At 45.2% G+C, this 26,771-nt stretch overlaps 1 protein-coding gene across 4 annotated transcripts; it reads left to right on the top strand.

Annotated features, from left to right (window-relative positions):
- Positions 1-156: 156 nt before the first annotated feature.
- Positions 157-26,463, top strand: LOC133472109 (tyrosine-protein phosphatase non-receptor type 12-like). Of its 4 annotated transcripts, none has more exons than XM_061762494.1 (18): positions 157-714; positions 7,788-7,896; positions 8,212-8,288; positions 8,362-8,457; positions 8,838-8,876; positions 9,002-9,070; positions 9,240-9,299; positions 9,389-9,531; positions 10,061-10,127; positions 11,134-11,211; positions 11,719-11,817; positions 13,040-13,125; positions 16,923-17,112; positions 17,821-18,748; positions 21,103-21,174; positions 21,684-21,737; positions 22,572-22,655; positions 22,748-26,463. In XM_061762494.1, the coding sequence occupies exons 1-18, from the start codon at positions 610-612 to the stop codon at positions 22,807-22,809; spliced, it is 2,418 nt and encodes an 805-aa protein (XP_061618478.1). In that variant the 5' UTR covers positions 157-609; the 3' UTR covers positions 22,810-26,463. The 4 variants fall into 4 exon arrangements, with proteins under 4 accessions (XP_061618478.1, XP_061618479.1, XP_061618480.1 ...); XM_061762495.1 differs by having other exon boundaries at positions 158-714; positions 22,572-22,659; XM_061762496.1 differs by lacking the exon at positions 21,103-21,174 and having other exon boundaries at positions 159-714.
- The last annotated feature ends 308 nt before the right edge of the window (positions 26,464-26,771 follow it).

Here is a 26,771-nt window from a genome sequence, read left to right as displayed (position 1 = left end):
ATGTTTTTCGCCAATGAGCTCTCAAAATGTCTTTTCATCCACCAATCACCAGACAGAATTCTCTTGGACGAGGCATGTGCGCTTTGTGGTTGGTTTAGCTCAGTCCGGATGTTCCCCAGTAGCAAGTAACGAGCAGCAGTAAATGTGGAAATCGAGCTAGACAGGGAGGGGTAGATAGACTTACTGGGCCGGGTCTCGCTGTCTCTTTTTAAAGTCTTTTTGCTGAATTTTTTTTCATTTTTGAAAATTAAATCTACAACCGAGTTTGCTTATGTAATGCTACGGTTATAAACCTCGTTGTAGTTAAAGCCCGGCGGTTGCTCCTTTTTCCTCGGGACTACTGTACAGCATTGTGAAAACAGCAAAGAAAGAAGGCGAAACAACATGGGGCGATAAATTATATAAAAGGGAGAAGAAGAAGGCTTGTGAACCGACGATGACTCCTTGGGAGGATCCGTGAAGCATATTTATTATTATTTTTATTTATTTATTCCCCCAACCCCCCGTTTCCTTTTGTCTTTTTTTTTCTTGCTTTTTTTCCGCCTCTCCTACTTTAGGGAGATTATTTTTAAGGAAGCGGGACACCTTTATAGAGAGCGGGGCACAAGCATGATGGACCAAGCCGGCATCCTGAGAAAGTTTATCCAGGGCGTGAAAGCCATGACCGAGAGGGACGACGACGGGGGAGAGGACAACTTCGGCAGCGACTTTATGGTGGGTGGAAAATGACCGACACGGCTAGCGAGCTCCCGTGGAAGCTCTTTTATCCCCGAATGGTGCCTCTCCCTCCGTGCTCTTATCTCAGCACCTCCCCGTGTCCTGGGACGCTCTGTCCCGCAGGAGGCAGGGGGCGGCCGCGCTGCCCTCTTCTTCCGATTTCCAGGCTTTCCACGGCGGCCTAGCTTTGTCTCCCGGCCGCAGACACGCCGCCGGCTCCACTTTATTTAAAACGAGCAAGCGAGCCATCCACATTGACGTCACTTTTTGGCTACTACACAGCCACTACATTGTATAGCATAGCTTGTTATGGTGGCTGTTTACTTCCTGTTGCTGTAAGATAGCTTCTGTTCACCATGACCAATAGAAAGATGGAAAGATAGATAGATAGATAGATAGATGCTTTGTTTATTCTCAAGATAATACGACTAACTAATACTCAGAGATAGGTGTTCCCCATTTAACAAGCAAAGATACAGCGGCTTGGCACTGTCTATTACCTGGAATGGCTCATGTGCGTCTACTTAAGCGGTGCTTTTCGTTGTTTTCTGATTTGTTTGTGCTGATTGTCACTTAATGAGATATAATGATGTTATAATAGTCGCTTCCTGTAATGTGGTACTTCTAAACTCATTTTTTTGCCATGTATTTGCCACTATGAGCCTAATATATGTAGTTTTCAGTGTTTCTTCAGTGCTTCTTAATAGTAATAGATATGAAAATGTAACTACGATGCATTGTTATTTAAACACATCAGGAAACGAAGTCTACCAGGGTTGGGGAATTGTTGAAATTGTCTTAGCAGAAATTCTTGTTGTCTTATGTAGGCATGAAACTGAAAATGGGAACGCTTCTGATTGCTTACTGCATGCAGCATGTTGCTCCTGGAACATCTTTGATGCACATTTTTTAATCTGTAATCTCAGTGACGAACCTGTTATTGAGTTGGTATCGCGCTTATTTCCTGTGATAGCTTGTGCGATTGAAGTGACGTGTGTGTTTATTACAATTTATTTATTGGGATGGAGGCATTAGGAACACACACACACACACACACACCCTCCTGTGAACTTCATGGAAGCTTCTTGCTTACTTGCTGGAGCTTGCAACATTCTTTCTTGGGCCTATTTCATAACATTATGTCCTGCCTTTTAAATTGCTTCACTGTTTCATTACCTTTTGGACACAGGTTTTTTTTTAATTTTTATTTTTTTAAAAGAAGTACATTTGACAGGCCACTCTAAAATTAGTCAACAAACCCAAAACAAAACAAATAAAAACTGTTTCTGTATTGCAGTCCTGTCCAGTCAGTAAATGTGTGTTTCACTTTTGTCAGCAGATGTTGCGCAAAGACTAGACAGACTACCAGGAGCATTGGGGAAGTAACATTTATCATGTTCAAGTTACTGCTTATTAGCATGCAGTAATACCTGTGCGTCGATTAAAAGTGAGCTTCGCTATGGTCGTCAGAGTTGAATGTCAAGAACCTATGCAACAAGTCATATTGACCTGAAATTGACACTCCGAGCCCTTTGCGCGACCCTCCAACAGCCCCGTTATACACGAGGAAATGCTTCAATGCTCGCATGCTAAATATTCATTAATCCGAGGCCTCTGGCTGACTTTGCTCTCATCTGGCAACATTGTGTGCCGTTCCTCTTGAATTATTTATCAGACAGCAGCCAGTCGACAAGAAAACCTAGTTAGTTCGGCCGATTGCCGGGCGCAACCAAGCGCTTTAGCAGGTTGCACTCGTTTTTCAGACCCGTACCTCAATTTCTCGGCTCTCGTCTCGACACAATAAGTGCACGTAGGGAGGTGCTCCTTTGCGCCGGCAAACCCTGACTTTAGCACCCAGTTTAACTGCCCCATTGTTGCTTATATATAGAATGTGTTTTATACACATAATTACAGTGCGCTGGAAGGTCAATGAGTCACAGATTATATGCTTGGCCAAATACTGTGGGAGAATTTGAAATATTCAGGCAGAGAATGCTTTTTTGAATCGAGAACTTCTTTTCTTCTGGCATCATCAGCACATACTGGCAATGTGTGTTGCCTGCGAGAACTTCAGTGACCCACGATGTGAACAGAAAGCCCGAAGCAGATGTGGAGTAGCACATTACCGTCATTGCTACAAATGCCGGTCAATCTACAGAATAACCCAAGAAAGAAAAAGAGGAAATGCGTGCAGTCGGAGCGCTAACCGACCGGCCTGAAGGGAAACATAAAATCGGAAGTGAATCTCATATATGCATCCAATTTATGCAAAGGTGTCCCTAAAGTCGCTAGATCCCAAACTGCATATGAACCATGAGTTTAAAAGCACTGCGATAGCCAAAATGAACACAGTGTAAGGGCAGGTTAAATACATTACATTTGTGTCTTTATGTCTGCATTGCTGCAATGTATTTCGCTGAAAGATCAAATGTTTATTTCTAGGAAGTATAGTTTACTTTAGTCTATATGCATTCTGCATGTTTGGTATTTTGGGAAAAACTGCATCATTCCCCTATTCCTTTCCAGAAATGACTTTTTTCCGTACTTCCGAGTGCAGAACTGGGGCACCTAAGTATTCCGTACATATCCAGAAAGCATGCATCCATTCCTATTTACGACTGCTTTAAAAATAGTTTCTTGTGAGATTAGCAGCTTATGGTGTCATCGCATTTATATGAAGCCTAAATGCCTTTACTCACAGAAGAGTTTGTTGTGCGTTTTTTTTTTTTTTTTAGCTAAACGCTGACTTGAGGCTTTTTTGTTTTCCGCCCACGGACTCCGGATGTTTTCGCGCCAAAGATGAAAGATATTCAAACTTTAGACTCTCCCAGGTAAAGACTAGAGACTCCCGCAGGCTGCTGAAGGCGTTTTGGCCTCTGCAGTTGTTATCTCGTTAAAGCACGATCTCCTGTCCCTGGCCTACACTTGTGGGATGTATGGATGTTTCATTAGCTTGGGGTACACAGCAGGGGGTGTGCTGTTATTCTTGCGTGTGTATTTGTGTTTAGGCCTGCCTAATGTTACTGTAAACACACGTTACAATTTCTCGAGTGTCACGCTTAACCCAAAAACACAGGCCCGTCGCCCTGGAGCTGGCTTGTTCTCACAGGAGAAGCCAACGCTTACTTCCGCTCTGCGAGTTAGCTTGTGTCAACTTTACATGATGAAAGGTACAAGAAGTTCAGCGACCCAGACCACATAGTCACGGAATGATGTGTTAATGTCTCGCGTGACGAAGGTGAAAGGAAATGGATACTCAAGGGAGACTAGGTTTGAACATGCATTTATTAGGTCCGGTGTCCACTGCGAATGGAAAATGTCTTTTCAGAAGGACAGCCGTATCAAAAAGCGTAATGGGGCTGATGACAGATGTCGCCGCGGCGAGGGCTCGACAAAAGAGCACAGCTTGCGAGCGCGAGGTCAGCGGGCCTACGCTTTATGGGTTGTGAATATCCGAGCGACTGAAGTGATGCACGCACGCCCAACACACTGTGACGCGCAACCAGCTCCCATCCCGGATAATTAGGATTACATGCGGTCGGTCCACATCTGCTTCCTGCGGTGGGGGGGAGACAATACCTAACTGTTTGTTTGCAAAGTATGACTGAGAGGTCTGCAATTTTTAATTAGAACATGAAAATTTGTACGTTCTCAGGCCTTGTAGTCAATATGTTAACCATTAGGGAACATACATAATTGAGCGGATACCTTTTCTCATAGACAAACTAACAAACCTGGATAATGCGGCTTGAGATCAAATCAAACCGATTGGACTAGTATCATTTGCACAAGCTCCAATTCCTCTGGCAAGGATCAAGTCCACGAGAAGCCAGAGTACCGGGAAGATCACGGGGAATCTCTTCATACCAAGTACAGTACTTACCGATACTCACAATTTGATCACATGATGCCAGCAAAGCGAACTCCATCTCTTCACAGATTTTCGCTTAGTTTGAATGAAAACTCAATTCGGATTTTATGGGCGTAATGGTAATGTATTTGGTTATTTTGAAAAGTCAATTGCAAAAGCCACGTTTACACCAAGGGGTACGTCTCGGTTAAGCTCACTGTGGCATGGGGTTGGTAAAAAGTGACCAGGCTTGTACTGTACCGCTTGGTGGAAACGAGGTTTGATGGTAGCGGAGGTGGACATGTATTGTTGAAGATTTCCATTTTTCTAAAAGAAGAGATCTCTGAAATCATTAGGTGTGACGCTTGATTAAGATACATTTTATGTGTGTGAAATCAGTTGTGATTGGTTATAAAAGAAACACTATTTACCTGTAATCCACGATTGGCGAGAGGAAAGACAATCCTCCCATGGTTTTATGAGTGACTTTAAGCTATTTCCCATACAGCCTCACCACAATTGCAGTTAGAAATCGCCCAACTAGTGCATTGCCCGTTAGATAATAACATTTTCATGATGTCAGAGCTTTTAGAGCCGAAGGCGACCTGAAAGTTGGCGAAGGTGGCCGCCGCAAAATTTGAAATGCGGGAAAACCCTGATCATGTATGGCCAGAAACCCATACTCGTAGTTAAGTTACAGAAAATTGTCATTGTGGGCTTCAGAGAGAAAGTCACGTAGCTGCCAGCTGAACAACAGCCCAGCTTTGTTTTATAGTATGTGTGTACATGTACAGTGTTTGCGTGTGGTCTGGCATGTCGTGCCCCACCGGAAGCGGGCACCTAGAAATGTGTGCGGTCGCGAACCATTCGAGTTAAGACAGCACGCTCGCTCCCCTTCAGTGTCACCATCGCGTGGTGGACCACACGACTGTGGCGTAGAGGTTCTCAATGAATGGGTTTTCAGGTGTGTGAATCTCACAAGGAAATCCTCTTTTTGCACCCTTTTGATTGTTGCTCACATAACACTTGCATAACAGAAAAGCCGCGGCAATTCTTTCAGACCGTCTTATGACATGAAAATTAAGAGCGACTGAGAAAGAGCAAGAAAACAAACCCCCGACGGCTCAGTCGAGGAAAGTTAATTGTGGTCCTTGCTGCAGTGCATCCTCTTGTTTGTCCGAAACAGGGCTCCACCGACCTATCTTCGCTTTCAGGGGATGCGACTCCAAGTCAGGGGGTCCGACACATTTTGTGCAATATTACTTCAAACACAGAAATGCTAAAGTCCAGACTTGGCTAGGGCGCCTTTCAGCGCGGTCACGGTGCATCTTTGCCTGCATGTCAATTTTTTTCATCCGTCAAGAATTGGAAGCGCTGCCTTATTTTTGCCGTGTGCGCGCGCACGAGAGGTGACCGTCAGACAGTGGAGCTTCTCAGCCGCTTGACGCCCCCACTTCCTGACAACACAAACACAAAACCCCTTCCCCCTCCCCTCCATGCACATGCTCTACATATGCAGGAAGAACACATGCTCTGCCAATCAGTGCTTACGGCTGAACTGAAGAAAGAGAAAGCGCCTGTGTGTGTATGTGTGTGAATTATTCAGCGTGCCAGGCAAGTACGGCGGTGCTTATTCAGCCAGGAGACAGAAAGTAGGTTAGCTCCGCAGCATCTCTGAGTCTCTCTACCTTTTTCTGTTTCTTCAGTAGCTTAGCATGTTCCCCCGCCTCCTTCACCAAGGAGCTCATTTTTGATGCTATAACTATGATTTTCACAAACGTGGTACGGTAGGCATCTATGAAGGTGTACCTTCTATTGTAAGTTCCTAATGCCTTTTCTGGTATTCATCACAGCCTTCTGCCCAGTAACGTCCCCTGTACCCGCAAGTTATTTTAGACCTGAGTAATATGTCTGTAAACGCCGGTGACTCACCCCGACGGGGGTCTGCGGAGGCGGGAAACGCCCTGCCTCTGCGTGTGTGTGTTTGTGTGTGTGTGTGTTTGTATGTCAGTGGATATGGAGCACGCACAGGAAATGTTCAGTTATTGTGGTTTGCCGCTCTGCGATTGGATGCAGGGTAGGAACCACGTCATCGCAGCTTGCGCAGGTTGTCATTTAGGAGGCCCTTATATATTCTTTTTTTAGTCCCCCTTTCAGCGGCGGAGCAGAGTGTGTCACGGGAATGTGTGAATGAATGCAGAAAGCGGGAATAAAAGAAGCCATTAGCTTTGTTCCCAGAGCATCCCTTCTTCCTTCCTGCTTATCGCCTTGTTTATCTTTTATGCCCTGGTTCGGCCCCTCCAGCTTTCCTGTTCGTTGATTGGCTCAAGAGATGGTCCAACAGGCAAAGACTCCCTCTGCTTTATTTTTCCTTTTCCGCCCTCTAGGCTTCCTCTATTATTTGTTCGAGCACACATGTGCATGTGTGCTTGATGTAACAGGATGTAAGAGTAATTAGAAGCAGGGTCTCTGCAGACGGTAGCCAGCTCAGTCGTTTAAGTGAAGTTTTCAGTACCGTGACCGATTTCCATGACTTTCTGAACGGGGTGTGGCGTGACACGGGGAATAAACCATTTCAGGATTTAAAAAATTATAATTTTTTTAATGTTGAAAACTAAACATGGCTGCTTCCCTTTTAGTTGTTTGTGATGCACTTTACTGCCAGCTGCAGGACCGGCGTGGAAGGGAGCAAACGTGGGAGCAGGGCCAGCATGTGTCGATGAATGATGGTGCTCAGTAACTGCTGGATGTGTAAATATATTCACAGAGCAGACTGAAAAACATTGTACTGTAAAACCGCAGTATTTTGTTTTTTGTAGAATTGTGGGTGGATAAATCTGTTTTGTTCCACTTCACCATCGCTGGCCTACTGCAACAATTCAACGTTTGTTTTCTACGGTCTGTGTGTTTTTGGGGTCCCACACAGAAGCAGATTTCAGTTGTCAGTGAATTCTGTTGCTGTTCGCTCGCCATACGAACGCACACCGCATACGTACCGGTATGTTACATCCCACGTGATGCCCCCGAAGACAAAATAACACACCCGCGATGACTTTCTCAGACTCTTTAAAAAAGGAAGCAAGGGGGCGTGAGAAGGGCAGATGTGTCGCGCTCCTCCCTAAATATGTCTTTTTAAATGACAACAGCAAGGAGCTTTAAATGAGAATATATGTCTTCTTCTGTATGATTCGTCATCTCATCCTGTATTGTTTATTTGCAGCGTCTACGGCGGCTATCCACAAAGTACCGCACGGAGAAGATATACCCCACCAACATTGGCGAGCGAGAGGAAAACGTCAAGAAGAACCGATACAAGGACATCCTGCCGTGTAAGTCGATGGCAACATTTGCTTTCGGCGCACCCGTGTCGGGGCGTCTGTTATGTTTGGTGCTTTGGATTAGCGCCATGGGAACTGACGTCGGCGTTGTTAACGTATTAACACCTGCGGTGCGGCGTACCTTGTGCCAAAGTTCCTCGTGATGCCACGGCGCTTTGAACACGACATCCACGACGAGGAAACACAAACCTAGAAAATTATTGGCCTACTTTAACTGTAATTTCCCTCTTAATATTTTGATTAACTCTCTTCTCTGTCATTGATACGATTTCCCACTTTGTCTGATGATGTCTCTTTTCTTCCTAGTCGATCACACTCGAGTGAAGCTGACGTTAAAAACAACCAATCAGGATACAGATTACATCAATGCCAATTTCATCAAGGTGTGAAGGGAAAAAAAACAAGACAGCTGACTTTTCTCAGAATTGTTCTAAAAATGGATGTCTGCTTTTCCAGGGCATGGATGGCCCAGAGGCCTACATCGCAACTCAGGGCCCTCTACCCAACAGTGTGGTGGATTTTTGGAGGATGAACTGGGAGTACAATGTAGCTGTAAGTATTCTGCAGCGAATGGAACTACAACGGCAAACATAATTTAACAGTCTTTTTGTTCCAATTTGTCGGAAAAACAGATTCCCTACTGCATATAAATGTCTGGCTCATTTAGTTTAAGTGTCCACTGGATTATAAGACATATGTTGTCAATAATTGAAAAAGGCTGGTAATTATATAAGTAATAAATAAATGTTTCATATGGCTGAGAGAAATTAAGAGGCAGATGGGGCGTATCAGATGGGTCCCATGCTGGGAGGGAGTGGCGATTAGGCTCAACTAGCTCGCTAAAAAGCTTACAGATGTGATAACTGTACCATCTAAGTGTGTGAGCTACTCCATTGTAGCCGTTGTATTTCTCCCTGTGTGCGTCCCTGCAGGTTATTGTGATGGCCTGTCGAGAGTTTGAGATGGGAAGGGTGAGTGTTTTTTTACCGTTTTGCTTTTATTAAAGCACATGAATTCTATCAAGTCTCTGTGATCTGCATCTGTGACATTTTGTTCTTCTTGGACTGAGCTAACTCCTCTGCACGTCTCTCCTCAGAAAAAATGCGAGCGGTATTTCCCGCTGTTCGGGGAGCCCGTGAGTTTTGGTCCTTTCAGAATCTCCTGTGTAAGTAGATAAATCCGGACCATCACAGCTGCGCTTCGCAATGACCACGCGAGGGGGCGAGTGGTGGGTGGACGGGGCGGGGGTGGGGGGCGGCGGCGCATTTCTCACATTTTGTTCTAATCACGTCGCTTGAGGTTTGTGTGAACGCTCCCGCTGTCTTATCTTCCAGGAATCGGAGCAGGCCAGGACGGACTACTCCATCCGCACTCTGGTCGTGGAGTATGAGAATGTAGGTCCGCTCACACCTACGGATGCGAAAACTAGAGCAGAAACGCATTTAAGGCAACCCTGAGCGTCATTCCTTGTGTCTTCCTGCAGGAAACCCGGAGGATAACGCAGTTCCATTACATAAACTGGCCCGATCACGACGTCCCTTCGTCATTTGATTCCATCCTGGATATGATAGGGCTAATGAGAGAATACCAAGAAAACGACGACGTCCCCATATGTGTGCACTGCAGGTGGATAAACCAACACCCACACACACATACATAAAGTACACACTCGCATATGGTATTGTGTAGTAGCGTGATGGTGTTGGCACACCAGCACATTTTGCTTATGATTGCACTATTCCCTCCAATAAAGACGCCCTCATGGTGAAAGAATGAAGCGCACACTGTGATGCTGATGACACGCACCATCTCCGCGTGTGTGCAATAAGCCGTAATGAGAAGCCCGAGGACACTTCCCGGTTGGGCGCAGCGAGGCTTCGAGTCGCGTCGCTGTGCGTGTGTTTGATGTGTGCCCGCCGCGCCGAAAAGCAGACAGCTGTATGACAGCACGAGATAAAGTTTTGCGATATTTGCGTGCGTCTCAAATGTGATGTCACATCATCTCAGCTTCTGTGGACCCCGCCGTCCGTCTCCATTATGTTTCACATATCAAATGTGTGCATGGAGATTTTGATATATATATCTAATTTTTTTATGAGAGTGAAGAGTATAAAAAGGGCATCTGTGTGAAACTTGTATGATTTTGACTGTACAGTGCTGGCTGTGGGAGGACAGGAGCCATCTGTGCCATTGACTACACATGGAACCTCCTCAAAGCTGGGGTAGGTTAATCAATGGGTCATTTTCAGATCATTTGATCAATAACGGTAAAGACGTGGCCCGCTGAATTTCCGTAATTCTACTGACACGAGTGTTTGAATTATCGGTTATCCATCAAAAGGTCATGTTTCTAAGAAAAACAAATATTGGAACTATTTTTCAAACTTTGAATGGCAAAATGTCTTGACCGTTGGGTGTACAAAATGAAGTTTGATGTATTCTGAAGACGCTAATTATATTTTGGGATATATAGGATTTTGGTCCTTTTGCTTAATACGCCTTTTCCATGAAAATAACGCACACGTCAATGCCACTGGATGGAGCCTTATGATTTTGTTGCAATACACCAGAGGGATCTGTGAGCTGTCGTGCCAGGACGAGGCAGCAATTTTCCACTTACGCAAAAGCAGACAGCAAAATGAATGGCTTTATTTGTGAGATAGGAATGAATAAGTATGAATTTGTGAAAATGTGGGATTTTGTAACGCAGGGTTGGATTAACATTAAACAATGAAGTGTTCTTCCACTAGAAGGCAGTACAATTGCCATGAAAACGTAAAGGTTGAAAGTAGAAGCACCCTTTCATTGCAAACAAGGAAACGCCTGTGTGGAGTTTGCATGTTCTTCCCGTGCGTGGGTGGGTTTTTTCCGGGCACTCCGCTTTCCTCCCACATCCCAAAAACATGTGTGCTAGGTTGATTGAAGACTCTAAATTGCCCGTAGGTGTGAACGTGAGTGCGAGTGGTTTGTTTGTATGTGCCCTACGATTGGCTGGCGACCCGTTCAGGGTGTACCCCGCCTCACGCCCGAAGATAGCTGGGATAGGCTCCAGCAGCCCGCGACCCGCGTGACGATAAGCGGTAAAGAAAATGGATGGATGGAAAACCAATTGGAATTGTCTTTACAGTTATTGATTACATTGTATGAAAATGACACATACAAATCAAATTACTTTCCAGTTCTACTTAATGTAAAAGTTTGCCTTTTTTGCATTGTGTACCCTTTAAGAAAATTCCAGAAGATTTCAACGTTTTCCGGTTGATCCAAGAAATGAGGACGCAGCGACACTCAGCTGTTCAGACTAAGGTTTGTTTGGAATTTTCTGAAAGATTTTGTACCTTTCATATATGCCCTCGAAATGTTTTTGTTTTGGTCCATCCACTAGAGCACGTCTTGGATTTAAAACTCACAGCGTATTTGTGTCAGTTCCTCTCGTCTAAATCAAAATGTCATGTTTAACACAAACTCGAAGCAGTTTCCAGGAAGCTTGTAATGAAATTTAAAAGAAAAAAAGCTCCCGCATCCACTTCCTGTCTCACTGGGGGAAGTAATGAGGTTAGCGTTCATCTGCCAGGCTGTTTTTTATTGCCTTGTAAATGAATATTTTTGAGTGCCAAAATGGGTACGTTTCGGTATCGATTAGTCGTCTCTCTTTTTATTTTCTTTCCATCTCATTAACACCTTCCATTTGGCTTTTTATGACATCGTTCTTCCTCCTCCCGGGCCTCATTCCACCTTCCTCCTCCTCCTCCTCCTCCTCCTCCTCCTGTCTTCCTCGTCATCTGTCTCATTCTTTATTCTTCCCTTCCTCAGGAGCAGTACGAGTTAGTCCACAGAGCAATAGCACAGCTCTTCCAGAAGCAACTGCAGCTCCTGGAGAGCCCCACAAATGTGCAGATACACGATGTCATGGTACGACACACAACACACACGTCCGCGCATTGGCCACAGTATTCGGTGTTAAAGAAAAACAGAATGTTGCCGAGTACCACAATGGAAGAGAGGGGAAAACACAAATAATTAGTCACGTGGGAGGCACAGTGTCGAAGTTGGCCTCCAGAAAACTCTCTGAGTTGTGACCTAAAAGAGCGTGAAAGTGGAGCCTCAGAGGACTTTCATTTAAAAGAACTCTGCGCGCTGTTGTCGTTATTTACTCCTCGCTGTCCTCCTTGAGCCCACATAACAGCTAACAAGCTCAGTGTCCCCGGTTGCTCCTTTTCCCTCCTGTGTCCCGGAAGTGCAACCAAGACGAAGAGTTTAAAGACATAACATGTTTAGAAACTTAAACATTTCATCATTCCACACTTGTAAAGTCCCTCGATATTTCATGTAATGCCAGATGGGATGCGATGGGCCTTTCTCCCTGACTACGACTGCTCGGTGTGTTTTATTAAGTCGCATTATCTATTCCGCGAGAGAGACGGTAATTATATGAGAAAGCAATGGCGAGACAAACCCGAATAGGATGAACTTGTGTAGAGACTTCCTGCCCAGGCAGCTATTACGATCACTGCGACATCCCCTGGCTTCCTGCTCCGTAATGCATTGAGGCCAGAGAATAGATCTAGAGTTTTGCAGTAGATACACGCACAGAAATCACATTTAAAAGTAATTGCCAAATCGCATGCACCGTCTAAGGGAATTGTGCAATTAATTAATTAAGAGTAGGTACACATTGAAGGTTAGGGCGTAGACGCAGCTGTGGAATTATCCTGCGCATAACTGGTTCTCGAAACATTATCAGTGGGCCTTACTCACTCACAACACAAGCGGGTGAGTCATGTCTACTCAGCCATTGTGTAGCGGCTGAAACACCCACAGAGGTGGACTGTGTATTAGTCTACACATCCTACGCGGTTTTTCCACTTTTCGCACAGGTATTGCGACTCAAATGAAATTCCCAGGGTTCACATTGCCGGACACGCATCGTTGTCCACGTACAGTCAGTCTGATGGTGCACCGAATGTGACCGAGCTCGTTCAGTCATTCTGCCTTTTACTTTAGAGGCATATTAGATGCACAAGCAAGCCCTTCTTTTATTTTCATATTCTAGAGATGTATCCTCATGCTTTTGTCTAGTGTACGAAGGTGTGGCATAATTACCTCTGAATATTGTGTGTATTTGCACACACAGAATGAAGGCAGTCCAGACAAAGTAAGCCACCAGTCAGATGACGAGCGATGGGACACACCTCCTCCTAAGCCACCTCGTATACGCAGGTAAGACTCTTTTTGTGTTTCCTTTTCAGAAGCGTCTCCTTGTCTGTGGCGTTCGCTCTCGGCCTCCCAAAACATGCGAATACAGTGGTGACGTCACAATATCAAAATTCTGAACTCGATACTATACTTGCACCTCAGTACCGGTACTGAAACGATACCACGGCAAAAAGCTAAAACAAAAACATCTTGAAATATTTATTCATTTTTCGTTTTTGTTATTTTATATATCCAACTATATACAGTATATGTATGCTATATTAGACATTAGACATCCATTTTCCATGAGTATGTTAATTATATTAATACTGTATAAGCTTTTAGTGTGCAGTAGTCTTGTATTTGACTGCATTTGATTTCACCCATTGTAAACGATACGTACACCCGCTCAGTGGCCAGCCAGTGCTGTTTTTCTTTGCGTACGGAGCTACGACACTCAAAAAGTGGACCTTTTTGCTCTGCTTGGATATGAAGTGGTTTTCCTTTGGCGGCCGGGTGGATTTTTCGCCTTCTGGAACTCCCCGATTTCCGGAGTGGTCTCTGACGTCGCGCGTGATTGGAGCGCTCCGAGCTCGGCTTCCGGGCGGTGGGCACTCGCGCTAAGTCGTCCCATGATATCGACCTATTGTGTTGTTTGTGTGCCTTTAAGAGGCTGGGCCTGGCGGGGTGGTGAGTCAGCTTTTGGGTGTCTGGGTGTGAGCTGTGGCCAACAGCAGTTCCGGAGTGTGTTTGCGTTCTACTGTTCTCCCGGCTTTCAATAACCAGCTGAAAAGTGCATGGGCAACTGTGGCTCTGCTTTAGCAGATGCGAGGGCATTACAGGAAGTATACTTTAAAAACTAGGGCTGCAAATATCAAATATTTTTACAATTGAGTATCCATTTGATTATCCCATCCAGTAATCGTATAAAAAAGAATTTCAAACATGTGCATGTGAGGTGCAGCATGTATTATTTTTGTCCAATTGGAGCCGCCGTCCTCACATTCTACGATGGTCTCTGAGACTTGAGTGTTTAAAAAGCAGGGCCTGACCTGGTGAGTGACATGGGCGTCAGCGAATGAGAGTGTAGAGTTGGCTGGCTGTTAAGTGGCAAACCTGATAGCCGGTCCGCATGGAGTGACTTGGTTTGAGTTGTGGCCATTGGTAGCTTGTGTTATGAACGTTTTTATGTTTTCTTAGGATTTGTTTAATTGAGTGATTGAAAGCGGCTATGTTTATCCTTGACCACACAGTACATTGTAACTTAGCCATGGTAGCTATATTGTTCTGCTGTGTTGGGCTGTTGTGGTACACATTGCACTTTTTCTTCCTTGTTCAGCATGAAATGATCCCAAATTTTTATGGACACCTTGCTCTTGCCTCACAGCCATCACACCAACGTATTTCTGCACCGAATGGTGCACGCGAGTGCAGTACATTAGTGTGGAAAACGATCCATGTGAAGCTTGTCGGCAGACCTTTCTTTAATCATTTGATTATTCGATTAATTGTTGCAGCACTATTAAAAAAAAACACTTAAAAAACGCGATACAGTGGGGAAACACTGTCGTGGGTATTTGTAGTCAAAAAGAAACTTGAACTCACTTCACAGAACCGCTCTTTTTGGCTCTGATAAATCCAAGCTCCCTCGAACCACCACCTCCCTGCTGACCTTCCAATGCGCGGAGCCTCCCAACTTGACTTCTGTAGAGCTGCTAACTGCTGACGCCCGAGGACCGGCTGTATTTTTAGATCATTTTGCAACACTTCGCAATCGTCTGCAACTCTTGTCGGATGTAACGCGTCCCGAGTCGAAACATTGTGGAAGCTCTCCACCTTCTCTGCAGGCATTTAAAAACACTTTACTTATCTTTCGAATAGGCGTACCCTGGCGCTTCCCCCGAACCGAGTGGCTGCCCGCTGAGCAGGAGTTGCTCAGCTTCGCTTTGCCTCCCCTCTCAGTTTTAATTTTGCTATATTGGCCCAGCAGGGGTTGCGCTCCATTTTCTCCCAGCCAGTCCATCTCCCGATTCTCATTCACTTTTATGATCTATACGCATAAATCTCAGCCCCTCTTATGATTAATGCACGTAAATATAGACGTATACTTGTATTACTGCCATGAGGGCGATAAAGCCGTTAATACCAAAGGAAGATAAAAGATATGCACGTTGAAATTATATGTGGGTCATTGGTAGTCTTTGTTACATCTCTGCACAAAAATAAACATGCTTTTCTTTTTTTATCTGATCAAGATGGTTGATGGGAAAGCAAACATTTTCGAACTAAAATACACAAACGGCCAGTTAAAAATGCCGCTAAAGTAGAACCCTGTCAACACATATGGGGATATACAGCCGTTTCCCACAAATGCATCCCTCTGCTTCCTAAATACTCACTCACGAATGCATTTTTTAAGCCTTCTAAGCCCATCCTCGGAGCTATTTTTACTGGCATAGTGCTCAGTCTGCCCAGTCACACGCACACACACAGACTCTTGTTTGAAGCTTGAACGTCAAGGTCACTGAAAGTGAGTCAGTGAATGCTCAGACACACCCCAAAGAGTCAAATCCTTTGCATGTTTTACCGTGGAGCACCTAAAGAAAGCACCGAAGGCTTTATCGAATTTGAACTGAAACACTCGTTTGCATACACACAGTATATACGAGATCCTTTACGCGCTGCTGACTTTGTCTTACGCTTTTAGATACTGTTGTTTGTTTTGCTGTGTCTTATTTGTGTTGGTTCCTTATAGCCCCTTAGCAGATCATAAAAGATTCATCTTATCTTAGAAGGACGAAGGTCTTGGATAAACCCTAGCTTCTTAATAATTCATATCCCCATGGAAACAATCCGCTCCAGTGGTGGGAATCATCTGTGCTACTGTGTAATTTCTGTTTTATTTGCTCAGCCAAGGAAGCCAATATTCAAGTTGTTTGGAGGGAAAATTCCAAATGAAGCTTGGCGAACCCTTTTTTTAAATCTGAAGGAAGAGGAATTAGTGTTGCCCCATGAATGACCAAGTCATGACTGTAACGAAGACTGCTGGACCAGGACACTAAATTAAGATTGCGCGCAATCTGATCTCCCTGTGGAAGAGAGTCACGATTCCCCTTCATCAAGTCAAATGACATCGGAAGCAGTCTTGAGAAGTCCTGTCACGTAGAATCATAAGGGCTTCGTTTAATGTTATCGGTTAAAGAAATCATCCAAAAAACGGAAGCGTCAATAAATCTGAAGAAAATAATTTGCATTCCTTTTGTAACCGAAGTAGCTCAAGCAAAGAAAGTTTGTGTTTGATCAATATTCCCTTGTTATTTTTGTTGACATATCTTCACACACATGTAAACGAATGCATGCGATCTGACGTGGAGGTGCTTCTCAACCTTCCGTGTCTGTGTGGCTAACTCGATCGCAGCCTCAATTTCCTGAAAGACGTTCTCACACGCTGTCAGAACATGCGTGGCTCACGTGCGTGCGGCCAATCCACTCACTGCAGTACTCCGATTCATTCGTTGGCTTCCTTAGAAAAATAAAGTCACATTTTGACGTGGCTCACTGGGGAAATGAAAAACAGGCACCAGAGAAAGAGGGGTAAACTCTGCAGCGGAGGTTCAATGTTTTTCTTCACATCAGTGGTTCATTTTCACTTGGAAGCCAGAAAATGTTTGAAAACAACAGGCCCTTTTACTTAGACTCTATTTGTGCCCTCTAGTGGGTGAGAAAAAAAATACAGCACACTGTAAAGGATGTGTGCTAATGGACAACAACGATGCTGCTAGATGTCAAAATTGCGCCTTACTTTGCGGTTCTCTCTTTAGTACCCAGGTGGAAGGGGACGTCAAAGAGGAGATACTGCAGCCCCCCGAGCCTCATCCTGTGCCCCCGATACTGACCCCGTCGCCCCCGTCGGCTTTCCCCACCGTCACCAACGTTCGTCAGGACAACGACCGCTACCATCCCAAGCCCGTTATACACGTCCTGGCCACCGCACAGCAGAACATCACTCAGGTGAACAACCCCGTGCAGAAGCCGTTTGCTCGCTTTTTGTGATTGCCTACAAAACGGAGCAGTTTCATGTACAGCGATATTTTGACTGATAAATAAATCAAATCAAATCATATGATACATGCCCGCAAATGGATGGATGGATGATACATTGACACCCAAAGTGTATTAATTATGTCCAGTCTACTTGGGAATGTTGTTTTGGTTGCCAAAATTGTAGAAAATACAGCTTCGCAAAGATAGGATGTAGGTATTTTTTGGGGCAGTTTTGAAGGTGGGCTTGGTGCATGGGAATCACCTGTAGCGAGGAACCTGTATTTTAAGTAGGACTGCCGATATAGTCTGAAGTCCACTTTATGTATAGAACACTTTATAAACAACCACAGCCGTAACAAAGCCGAGAGACGCCCGTTGTCTTTTAAATGCAGCTTTCATTTTCTTTACATTTTTCTTCTAGCTCATCTTTTGGCTTTTTTCTACTTTCCGAAGAAGGTCTACAACAAGTTTTTTTGTTTACGTTTTCCTGATTTTACTTTCAACTTTGTAACTACCGTATCACGTGACTTAGCTGAGCGGCTGCACTTGATCTATTAGATATCTTTTGTTCACTCTCTGTGCCAGCCCACTACCAAATGTCCTACGAACCAGCACAACAATGCATTTCTCGATTCAGGTGATTTAGCCGTCATGTCTATGCATCTTTCTTTCCAGAATGAAGGCGCGGCCAAGGAGAAGAACCTGGCAGAAGCAGGTCCCAAAACACAGACCGGTCCATCAGAACCCAAAGACCAAAATCTGCTCTGTCAAAAACAGCAGATGTCCAATCTCGATCTCAATGAAAACTACAACAACAAACTATCTGCAGCAACAGCAAAGTCTGAATCGGGCCCAAGCTCGACTCCTTCCTTGCCCGTATCCCCCGCAGCCGAATGCTGCGGCGCGCCACGCATCGAGCGGAAGCTCAGCATCGAGATTAAAAAAGTGCCTTTGCAGGAAGGACCTCGTAGCTTCGACACTTCCTCCTCCACGGGAGCGGCGAGCGGAGCGGGCGGCGGCTCGGCCAACAGCGCGGGCACGCTGCAGAGATGTCACGCCTTCAAGGCCCCCTCCGGACAGTCCGTCCTCACGTCCAGCTCCTCGCTGTCCGAGGACTCCGGCACGGAGGGCGGGGCGGGCGGGTGCGGGGAGAGCCAAGGGGACGGCGGCGTCCTCGCCAGACCGAACCACCTCCCCGTGAAGAGCGACGGCGGGGAGAGGGCGGAGCCGAAGGCCAGCCACGCGGCGTGGACTCAACCCTGCGGCAGCCCCGAGAAACCTTTCCCGAAGACCTCCTCGTCTTCATCCTCCTCCGATCGCATTGCCCCGTCTTCCTCATCTTCCTCCCACCTCTCCTCTTCCTCCTCCTCCTCCTCCTCCACTCCAGTCAGGACTGCGCTGAGCTTCACCAACCCGCTGCATTCCGACAACTCGGACGAAGACGGCGACGGCGAGATGTCGGCGGGCAGGGAGGGTTATCGCACCAGTGTTTCCACGGCGACGGTCACGTCCCTTCACTTTGGAGATCATCAGCCGGTGCGGAAAGTGTCGCCCGTGTGCATCGCGGGGCAGAGCTCTTCGTCGCCCGCTGCAGTCACAGCAAGTACGCCGACTTTATTTCTGAACAAATTCAGTTCAGTGAACCACCATTAGTTGCCTAAACCAGGGGTTCTCAAACCTTTTGGGTCCGGTGACCCCCTTACAGGGAAGACATTTTTCCCAGGGCCCGCTCATCCTCATGACAATTTAACATAACTGTGTACCAGAGGGGGAAAAAAAGGACGTTACAATAAAATATTGGTAATTTCATGAGAAGAAAGTCGTCTTTTTTTCCAAAACAAGTTGTAATTCATACAACAACAGAGATGTATTTTGTTGGATAAAAAGTTGTAATCTTGCAAGAATACAGTTGTATTTTGTCAAGATAAAGCCGTAGTTTATGACTTTAAATTAATATAATTTCAAATGAACAGTTTAACGAGAGAAGGTAGTCCTATTTTAACAAGTGAATTTCAAAAATACACCTTTACTCTTCAAATTGTATTCTAGAATAGATGCCTGTATTTGAAAAGATGTTATTCCTGTAAGAATGAGCTTTTTTTTATTTCAAAAAATATATATATACTTTATTCATGAAAAGATAAATGTTACTTAAATTTGTTTAAATGACTTTAAGAATATGTTTATTAAACAACTTTTTGTACATTTTTGTTATAATAGATGGCTCTGTTTTAAAATTATAACAGAAAGTGCAGCCTCGGCGGCGTGTCTTACAAACAGGACGGGTTTTAAAGCAAACAAACTAACAAAAACTCCAATATGTGTCAAAATGCCGAATATCGGCACCGATAATCTGTCCCGAACCCAAAGCTGACGAAAACTGGAGTAATTGCCTGATTAGGTTTGTTTTACGGGTGCGGCGGTCCCCATACGTAGGTAAACGCTTTTTAAAACGATATAACGTAATAATTCATCCCCAATTATTTTGTAGCTACCCAAGGTAATGGCTCACGGACCTGTGGGGGCCATGCGATCCAAGTTTGAGAACAACCGGTCCAAACCAGTGATTCCCAACCAGTGTGCCGTGGCGCATTAGTGTGCCGTGGGAAATGATCAAGTTTTACTTAATTGCTCAAAAATATTTTGATTTTACAATAAAGAATGTATCTTTGGCCATCTATTTATGCCAGTGAGGCATAGTGACGGACAGAAGAAATATTTGCTCTTCTGTTAGATGGCAGGAAGTACATACAGTAATTAATTTCTCCACTTTTTGGGTCATTTTTGTTTGTTGGTGTGCCGTGAGATTTTGCAATTGTAAAATATGTGCCTTGGCTCCATAAAGGTTGGAAATCACTGGTCTAAACGCATCAGTGACAGTATAAAAAGTACTTTCAGTGGACTCGGTGCACACCCCACACTTTCTGGCTCAATGAGGATTCATTATTTTCAGAACATACGTTAATCATTAAACTGTGTCTGCCTCACTGTTCTGAGGACCGGGGTTCAATTCCCGGACCCGCCTGTGAAGACTCTAAATTGCCCGTAGGTGTGAATGAGAGTGCGAATGGTTAATTGTTTCTACGTGCCCTGCGATTGGCTGGCAACCGGTTCAGGGCGTACCCCGCCTCCTGCCCGACGATAGCCGGGATAGGCTCCGGCACTCCCGCGACCCTTGTGAGGATAAGCGGCTCGGGGAATGGATGGATGGATGTATCTGCACACATACTCAAAGGAAAGTGCTTTTGATCGAAAGTGCGGGTTTTTAAATACCGTAATTAGCTTTGACTTGGTGTGCGGGATTGTGTGCGGTGGATGTCATACGCATGTGGAATGGCGAAGGATCAATAGCGCATGTCGAACACACTTTTCTGCACACTGGATTGGGGTGGCGTGATGCGGTTTTGAAGCAGCCGGGGCGTCACGGCAGCGATGTCGGGAACCACAGAGTGTGTTGGCCTCGGACACGCTCGGGAATGCTTTTGACGCGCATTGAGTTCTTGTTGCCAGAGAACTTTTTAAATATGCGGAAGACCCTGAGGGTGCACGATGTCGATCAATCGTCAGCTTTTAAGTATTGTGGGAGACTTTTTAGAAACTGGTCAGTGACCTCAAACATCATGCTCTCCTCAAGTAGTTCCCGTATTTAAAACCACCCAATGCAGATTTATTTCCATCGCATTTCCCAAAGTGGTCCCCGGAGTGTTGTTTTCTGCTTGGCTTTTTTGGAGCGTTGTTTCCATAACCGGTCACGATCGGTTGCAAAGATCTGCTTTTGGACGGGTGGCGCGCTGCTAATCTCTGCTTTGTGAGGCACAGGCTGGTGGCTGCTTGTTTACCCACTGATTGCTTCTCAATCCGCCAATCAGTCCATCCAGATTGACTCTTTTTTTTTTTTTTCCCCCCCCTCATTTTTTAACATTGCTTCTCATTTGACCTCTGACCCTTTTAACCCAGACAGCTGGGACAGTGACGACTCCCCTCCCCCCCTCCCAGAGAGGACCCCCGAGTCCTTCATACTGGCCACAGGTGCGTTTGCCTTGGTGGGGGGGGGCTCACCGAGAGGCCTCCCGGATGATCGCAGGAGCTTATTGTCATGTGCTTCTAAAAACAGATGGATCTTTTATTGATTTGAGATTTGTCGGAGTTGAAGTCGGGGCTAAATGAAGTTATTCCACACCGCGCTCATCCAAGCGCTTTTTTATGGGCCGAGCTTCGCGCACTGGGCCGTGCCCATCACGTCGGTGTTAATTGAACTAGGAGGGGGTTTTCAAATGAGAGATTCAATTGAAGTTTATGCAACCAGTTGTACAACAGATGGCGCCCTTGACCCTTGTGCAAGGGAAGAGTCCTTTTTTTGAAACACAAATAGTAGCACAATACTTGCTTTGACTTTGAACGACATTTGTCCTCAAATGAGCTTCAAGAAGTATCCGTGCCGAGTTTGAATACGTACGAACGGATGAGCGCGTGTGTTTAATCTGCAGTTTGATTTGAGCCCGTGTTGGATTACGAACTGCCTGTTTTCTCTCCGTCAGACCCTCTGGAGGTCAGGACACCAGCCTCGGCCGAGTGGAGCGGTTCGCACAAAGGTGAGTCCCGTGATTTCTGCGTCACGCGCCCAAAACGGTAAACAGACTTGCAGTGGAAGAAAAAGAGACAGTCGCTGCTCTAAGAAGGAAATGTTTCAACAGAGGTGCAATCCAAGTGTTCACTGTCTGCTCGGCTTGTCATGTGCACATTGCGACACTGCCAATTTGTCGTCTCAGTAGTTAACGCGCTTGCCTGTGTTGCAGACACAATAATGGAAAGGGGAATTATTGTCTGAACTTTTTATTTGTAACTCACTTTGTCCACACGCCAGTAAGAGGATTAAGTCTGTGATGTATTTGAAGATTGAATAGGTGTAATTCTTTTGACAGTGAACTTCAAGTGGAGTGTAAGTAAACAACTTTAAGCAAGCAACATTCGCTATTACTCCTTGCTACTACGATAGCACCTCAGCAACCGGTTGTTGCGATCACGTGGGCTCCGCGTGACAGCAGGGCGCTGTTGGAAAGAAGCGCTGGAGCGGCGCATGGAATGGACCGCTTGTACGAGAGCGGTGAAATCGGAGAGTCGAGATACAGTCCCATCCGATCCGATCCTTGTTTTTTTGTTTTGCTAATATCGGACCGATCGGGACACATTGGTAGGTTAAATTAAATTACATGACTTTTTGACTGCCCCTCGTAATAAAGTCACACAAATGATATTCAGTCGATAGTCCTACCGTGGCACAACATTCTAACATTTATTGAAACATTCTGGAGCCATGAGCAGAAAACTAGAGTTCAGAGCATATATTTGTGCTCTTCGGTCACTATAACACAAAACAACTTTCCCACCCCGCTGAGTTTGTTGCGTGCCCGCTTACTTATGCGCAGATCTGTCCGAGTGTGTCAAGAAGACCTCTCCAGCTGATCGTCTATCTCCTGGCACCACGGCAACCAACAGCAAGGCAGACCTGGGTGGGTAAGTCTGCTTTTGGCTTACCTCAGAGCAGCGGAGACGTGATCCTCCTCCGTTCGCTGTCTAATTGTCGCGTCCCTCTCGTCTCCAGGGTTCGATAACCATCGCATTCCGCCCAAAGGCCTTCGACGACGCCCCCTGGAGTGGACATGACGGACCGCTCCGCCCACAGCAATGTAATCCCTTTGGAGACGGACTAAGATCTCACCCGGGTGGTCCGAAACCGAGCTTATGAGATGCCACGCCACCGGCTGTGCGTTTTTACAAGCCGGAGCCCCTCTCCTTCCTCCTCATCCTCCTCTTCAGTTTCCCCCTCCATCGCAGGAAGACGGAGGCTCGCCCGTTCGGAACAAAGAACAGGATTGTCCTCTACAGCTTGCTGATGTCGGATGTTTCAAGGTGTTGACGTGGGATCCGTCTGCTTATTCCCTGGTTAGTTTGAAGCCCGATATCCCTGACGTGAGAGCAAATAAGAACCGCGATCTTCTCTTTGAGCTGGAGACACTTCCTCTTTGACCAAACGGAAGCCCTTCTATTAGAGGTTTTCCTTTAAGCGGTCCTTCTATAGAATGAGCAACAATCTTCAAAGCGAAGTAAGATAATCTTAGTTACCCATGATGCAACCTCCTGGGGAGTCCCCCCCTCCTTCCCCTTCACTCTTCCCTCTCTTTCCGCGTGCCGGTGCTACCTTACCGAGGACGAGCGTAGAAACAGAAAGACAGGAGCGGACCGTCGCGTCTCGTCTCTTTCACGGTTTGTGCGGGAACGTGTTAACTGCAGTACCTTATAGTTCTACGATGACCTGTTTTTAGCCAGATTCCCAGAGACCCAGGTTTGGTCCCGATGGGTCGTTACCTACGTACGAGCAGGGGAAAAAAATGGCCGAGTTTCCACCACGCGATACGGTTCAACAGCCTGTAGTGCGTCTAGCGCCACCCTTTGAGTACCGTACCACAAAGGAAGGTTGCCGAACTGTACAGCTTGCTGGAAAAGATGCTTTATTGGTAACTAAGGCTACTTGAGAGATATTAGGAGTGCCTATTTCAAAGGACAAAGTGAAGCTGCAGTACCGTGTCAGCTGATTGAACCACGAAGCAATGTGACCGCACGACGGATCTGATCAACCTTTTGTCTAAAGCTTAATCACCTTCGTCCGTTAGATAACGCTGTCAATAAGGACCAAACAACTGAGCTTAAAGACTCTGGTCGTCAGTGCTGGGACCATGAGCTGGCCTTAGTCTGTCTCGCAGAGAAGACAGTCAACCGCAGTCCTCCTCAGCTTTTCTTGAACGACCTTTTGTAATCACGCTTTGGTATTATTTGCGGCGCCTAACTGCTTGCTTCATTTTCTGCCGCTGTCCCTTGTTTTCTGTTCTTCCTCTTCCTTCCCCTCCTGGGGGAGGCCATCAGGTGAACGACCTCGCAAGTCCACTTTTGTGGCCGCGACCTCTTGTCAAAAACAACAACCTGTGTTACGTTGCACATGCGATACTCTCGTGGGAGTTGACTGACACCGGAGCATCCAAAGGATCTGAAATTTGACCCACAAGGACTAAACTTGTTTTCTCTCGACTTCTATTACAGTATATGCATTATTTTATATATTTTTTGTTTTTGTTTAAAAAGATCAAAAAAACTGTACAGGTCAGTTGAAGCTCTATTTTATTCCAGATTTCGTTCCATTTTAACAGAAGATGTAAGAAAGTCTGTGCGACCCTTCACAAAAGTGTTAATTATGTTTTGCTGCCCATTTGTTTTGTTATGTTTTTTGCCTTTGGAAGATAATTCAGGGTTGTATTTTTTAATGATGTGCTTAAAAAAAAGATTATTTTAATCGGTTGACAGAAGAAAAGAGACCTGTCGGCCCTTTTCATATAGCAGCCGCAAACGGGCTCTGAATAAGATTGTAATAATATTGTTCATGACGATAATAATATTGATGGTTGTTTTTTTGTAAATGGTTTGAAATGTTATTTTTGTATGCGCAATTGTTTGTCGCTTCATCCTATCACGACGTCTCTTTTGCGTTCACATGCACACCTCCCATCTTCTGGTGTCACTCAGCCCGGTCCATGCAGTGCATATCCATTTTTGTCTTTCTTACCTCGTGTCCATAGCAATTGCGTTTTATTTATCGTTCCTCGGTCTTCAGGTTTAGCCAGCAAACAGTATGCACACCGTCCTCGATCTCAGAACGAGCCCACCTGTGCCTTTAAGAAACAGCCTTGCCCCCCCCCCCCAGTCACCACCCACCTATAGCGGCATTGATAATTGCTGCTAACGCTTTTTGTTTGTTGACGCCTGTGTAACTCACCGTGTTGTCCCCCCTAAAAACAAACACACACAAAATGTATGTTGCAGAAATCAATCAGTAAAATGAACATTATATAAAGACGTGCCTCCCTTTTTGTTGGAATGTGTTAAATCCTGACATATGTGTGCGGTTCATGTTCACTTTGGGCTGTGCTATCACATTTCTGTTGAAATATTAACCCATTAATTAGGGCCCGACCAAATAATCGGCTGGCTGATTCATTTTGGATGATTATTATCTGTTGTAAACAAATAGAAGGGCAAAGTATTATAAAACAGTCAAATGGTCTGCCTGGAAGTCATTATTGTCGTAAGCGTTAAGGGACCCAAAAAGTTCTTCATTATATATATATTTGAATATGTTGAAATTGGCTATCTGTTAAATTTGATTCTGCCAAATTTCTGATTTGGCATCAGCCCAAAAAATCCATATTGGTGGGGCCCTAATATTAATAGAATAACCCTCTCTGACTTCTTTACAGAAATAGAAATTTGAAATGGCATACAGTGGCAAAACTCCAGGGAAGCACTTTTAAGTGTAGTTGGATGCCTTCCAATTCTTTAGCTCATGTAAAATGATAATGTCACGACTTGCTGGAAATGTGCGCGTCAGGATGTCTCCACCACCTGTGTGCGCGCGCACACACACGCTATTAGAAAGCATTAATTAATCACCGTACGTAGGTTGTAAGCGCGCATGCTGTCTTTCGCTACACTTGACAATGTCATATGTGTTGACGAGGCGCTGCTGCCGCGTGCATGAATACGACTCATCCTCACAACGCAACCATGTGTGATCACGTTAGTGTCGTTACAGCTTTGTGTACAAACGGTACCAGTGGATGAAACGTTTTTGGGCCTTTTTTGAAATGCGCGGCTGGCTGGATTAGCCGTATGGTGCGTCACACTACAGAGTACCACAAGGTGAATGCAATGGCTGCGTGTAGTGTAAATGAAACAAGGTTGTTCTCTGATAACTGATAACCACGGAGCTGTTTACATCTTGTGGAAATGTTTACATGTGTTTTATTGCAAACATGTCTGTCCGCAGTGTAGTTTGACGTCAGCGCAACTGCAGTTTGTGGCTCTATTTACACTATAATCCTCACTTTCTCGTTCTGCCGCTAATCGTCTCGTTTCCCGATTTGGCTGTCTCATACTGATGTCATAGCCAGTCTTGAATCCAGGGAATCAAAGCGTACGCAAGGGCCGGGCGGTTTAGGAGACGCTATGTAATGTGTTTTCTGTGTGTGGAAGGGAGATAAGATAATCCTTTTGGGAAGATTGGATCAAAGAGGCAAGTGGATCCCCCCGATGCGTTTTTATTTTCAGCCCACAGACACACACACACACGCGCGTACCATTATGAAGTCCTTGTCAGTGTTCAATAGGACCATTTTGGGCCAGTGAATGCTAACACAAATGATTCCTAAAAAAACTTTATGTACTGTATGTTTTATTTAGAAATGAGTGAAATAAAAAATAAAAAAACAGTATATCCCATATAACTATGATAACTATTACAAAAAATATCAATACCATAGATGCTGATAAATGAGTGCGTTTTGCTCTGACCAATCGGAGGATGGAAAAATGCTGAAGGCATTGTGTGACCCGGTGAAGACGAATTTGAAATCCAGTGATCCATTTTTGTATCTCGCTTGCCCTAATGACAATAAGCGGCAGAAATTCTGTGAATAAACTGGGTATCGGGGGGGGGGGGGGGGGGCGGTATTCAGCCAATAAGCAGTTTCGGCGGAAAAGGGGGTAAGATATATATACATGTATATTATTTTTATTTA

This window comes from Phyllopteryx taeniolatus, chromosome 22 (genome assembly GCF_024500385.1).
Source record: "Phyllopteryx taeniolatus isolate TA_2022b chromosome 22, UOR_Ptae_1.2, whole genome shotgun sequence".
Taxonomy (NCBI): Eukaryota; Metazoa; Chordata; class Actinopteri; order Syngnathiformes; family Syngnathidae; genus Phyllopteryx; species Phyllopteryx taeniolatus.
The sequence above is the reverse complement of the archived record's forward strand: the minus strand, read 5'-3'. Positions and strand labels throughout refer to the sequence as shown.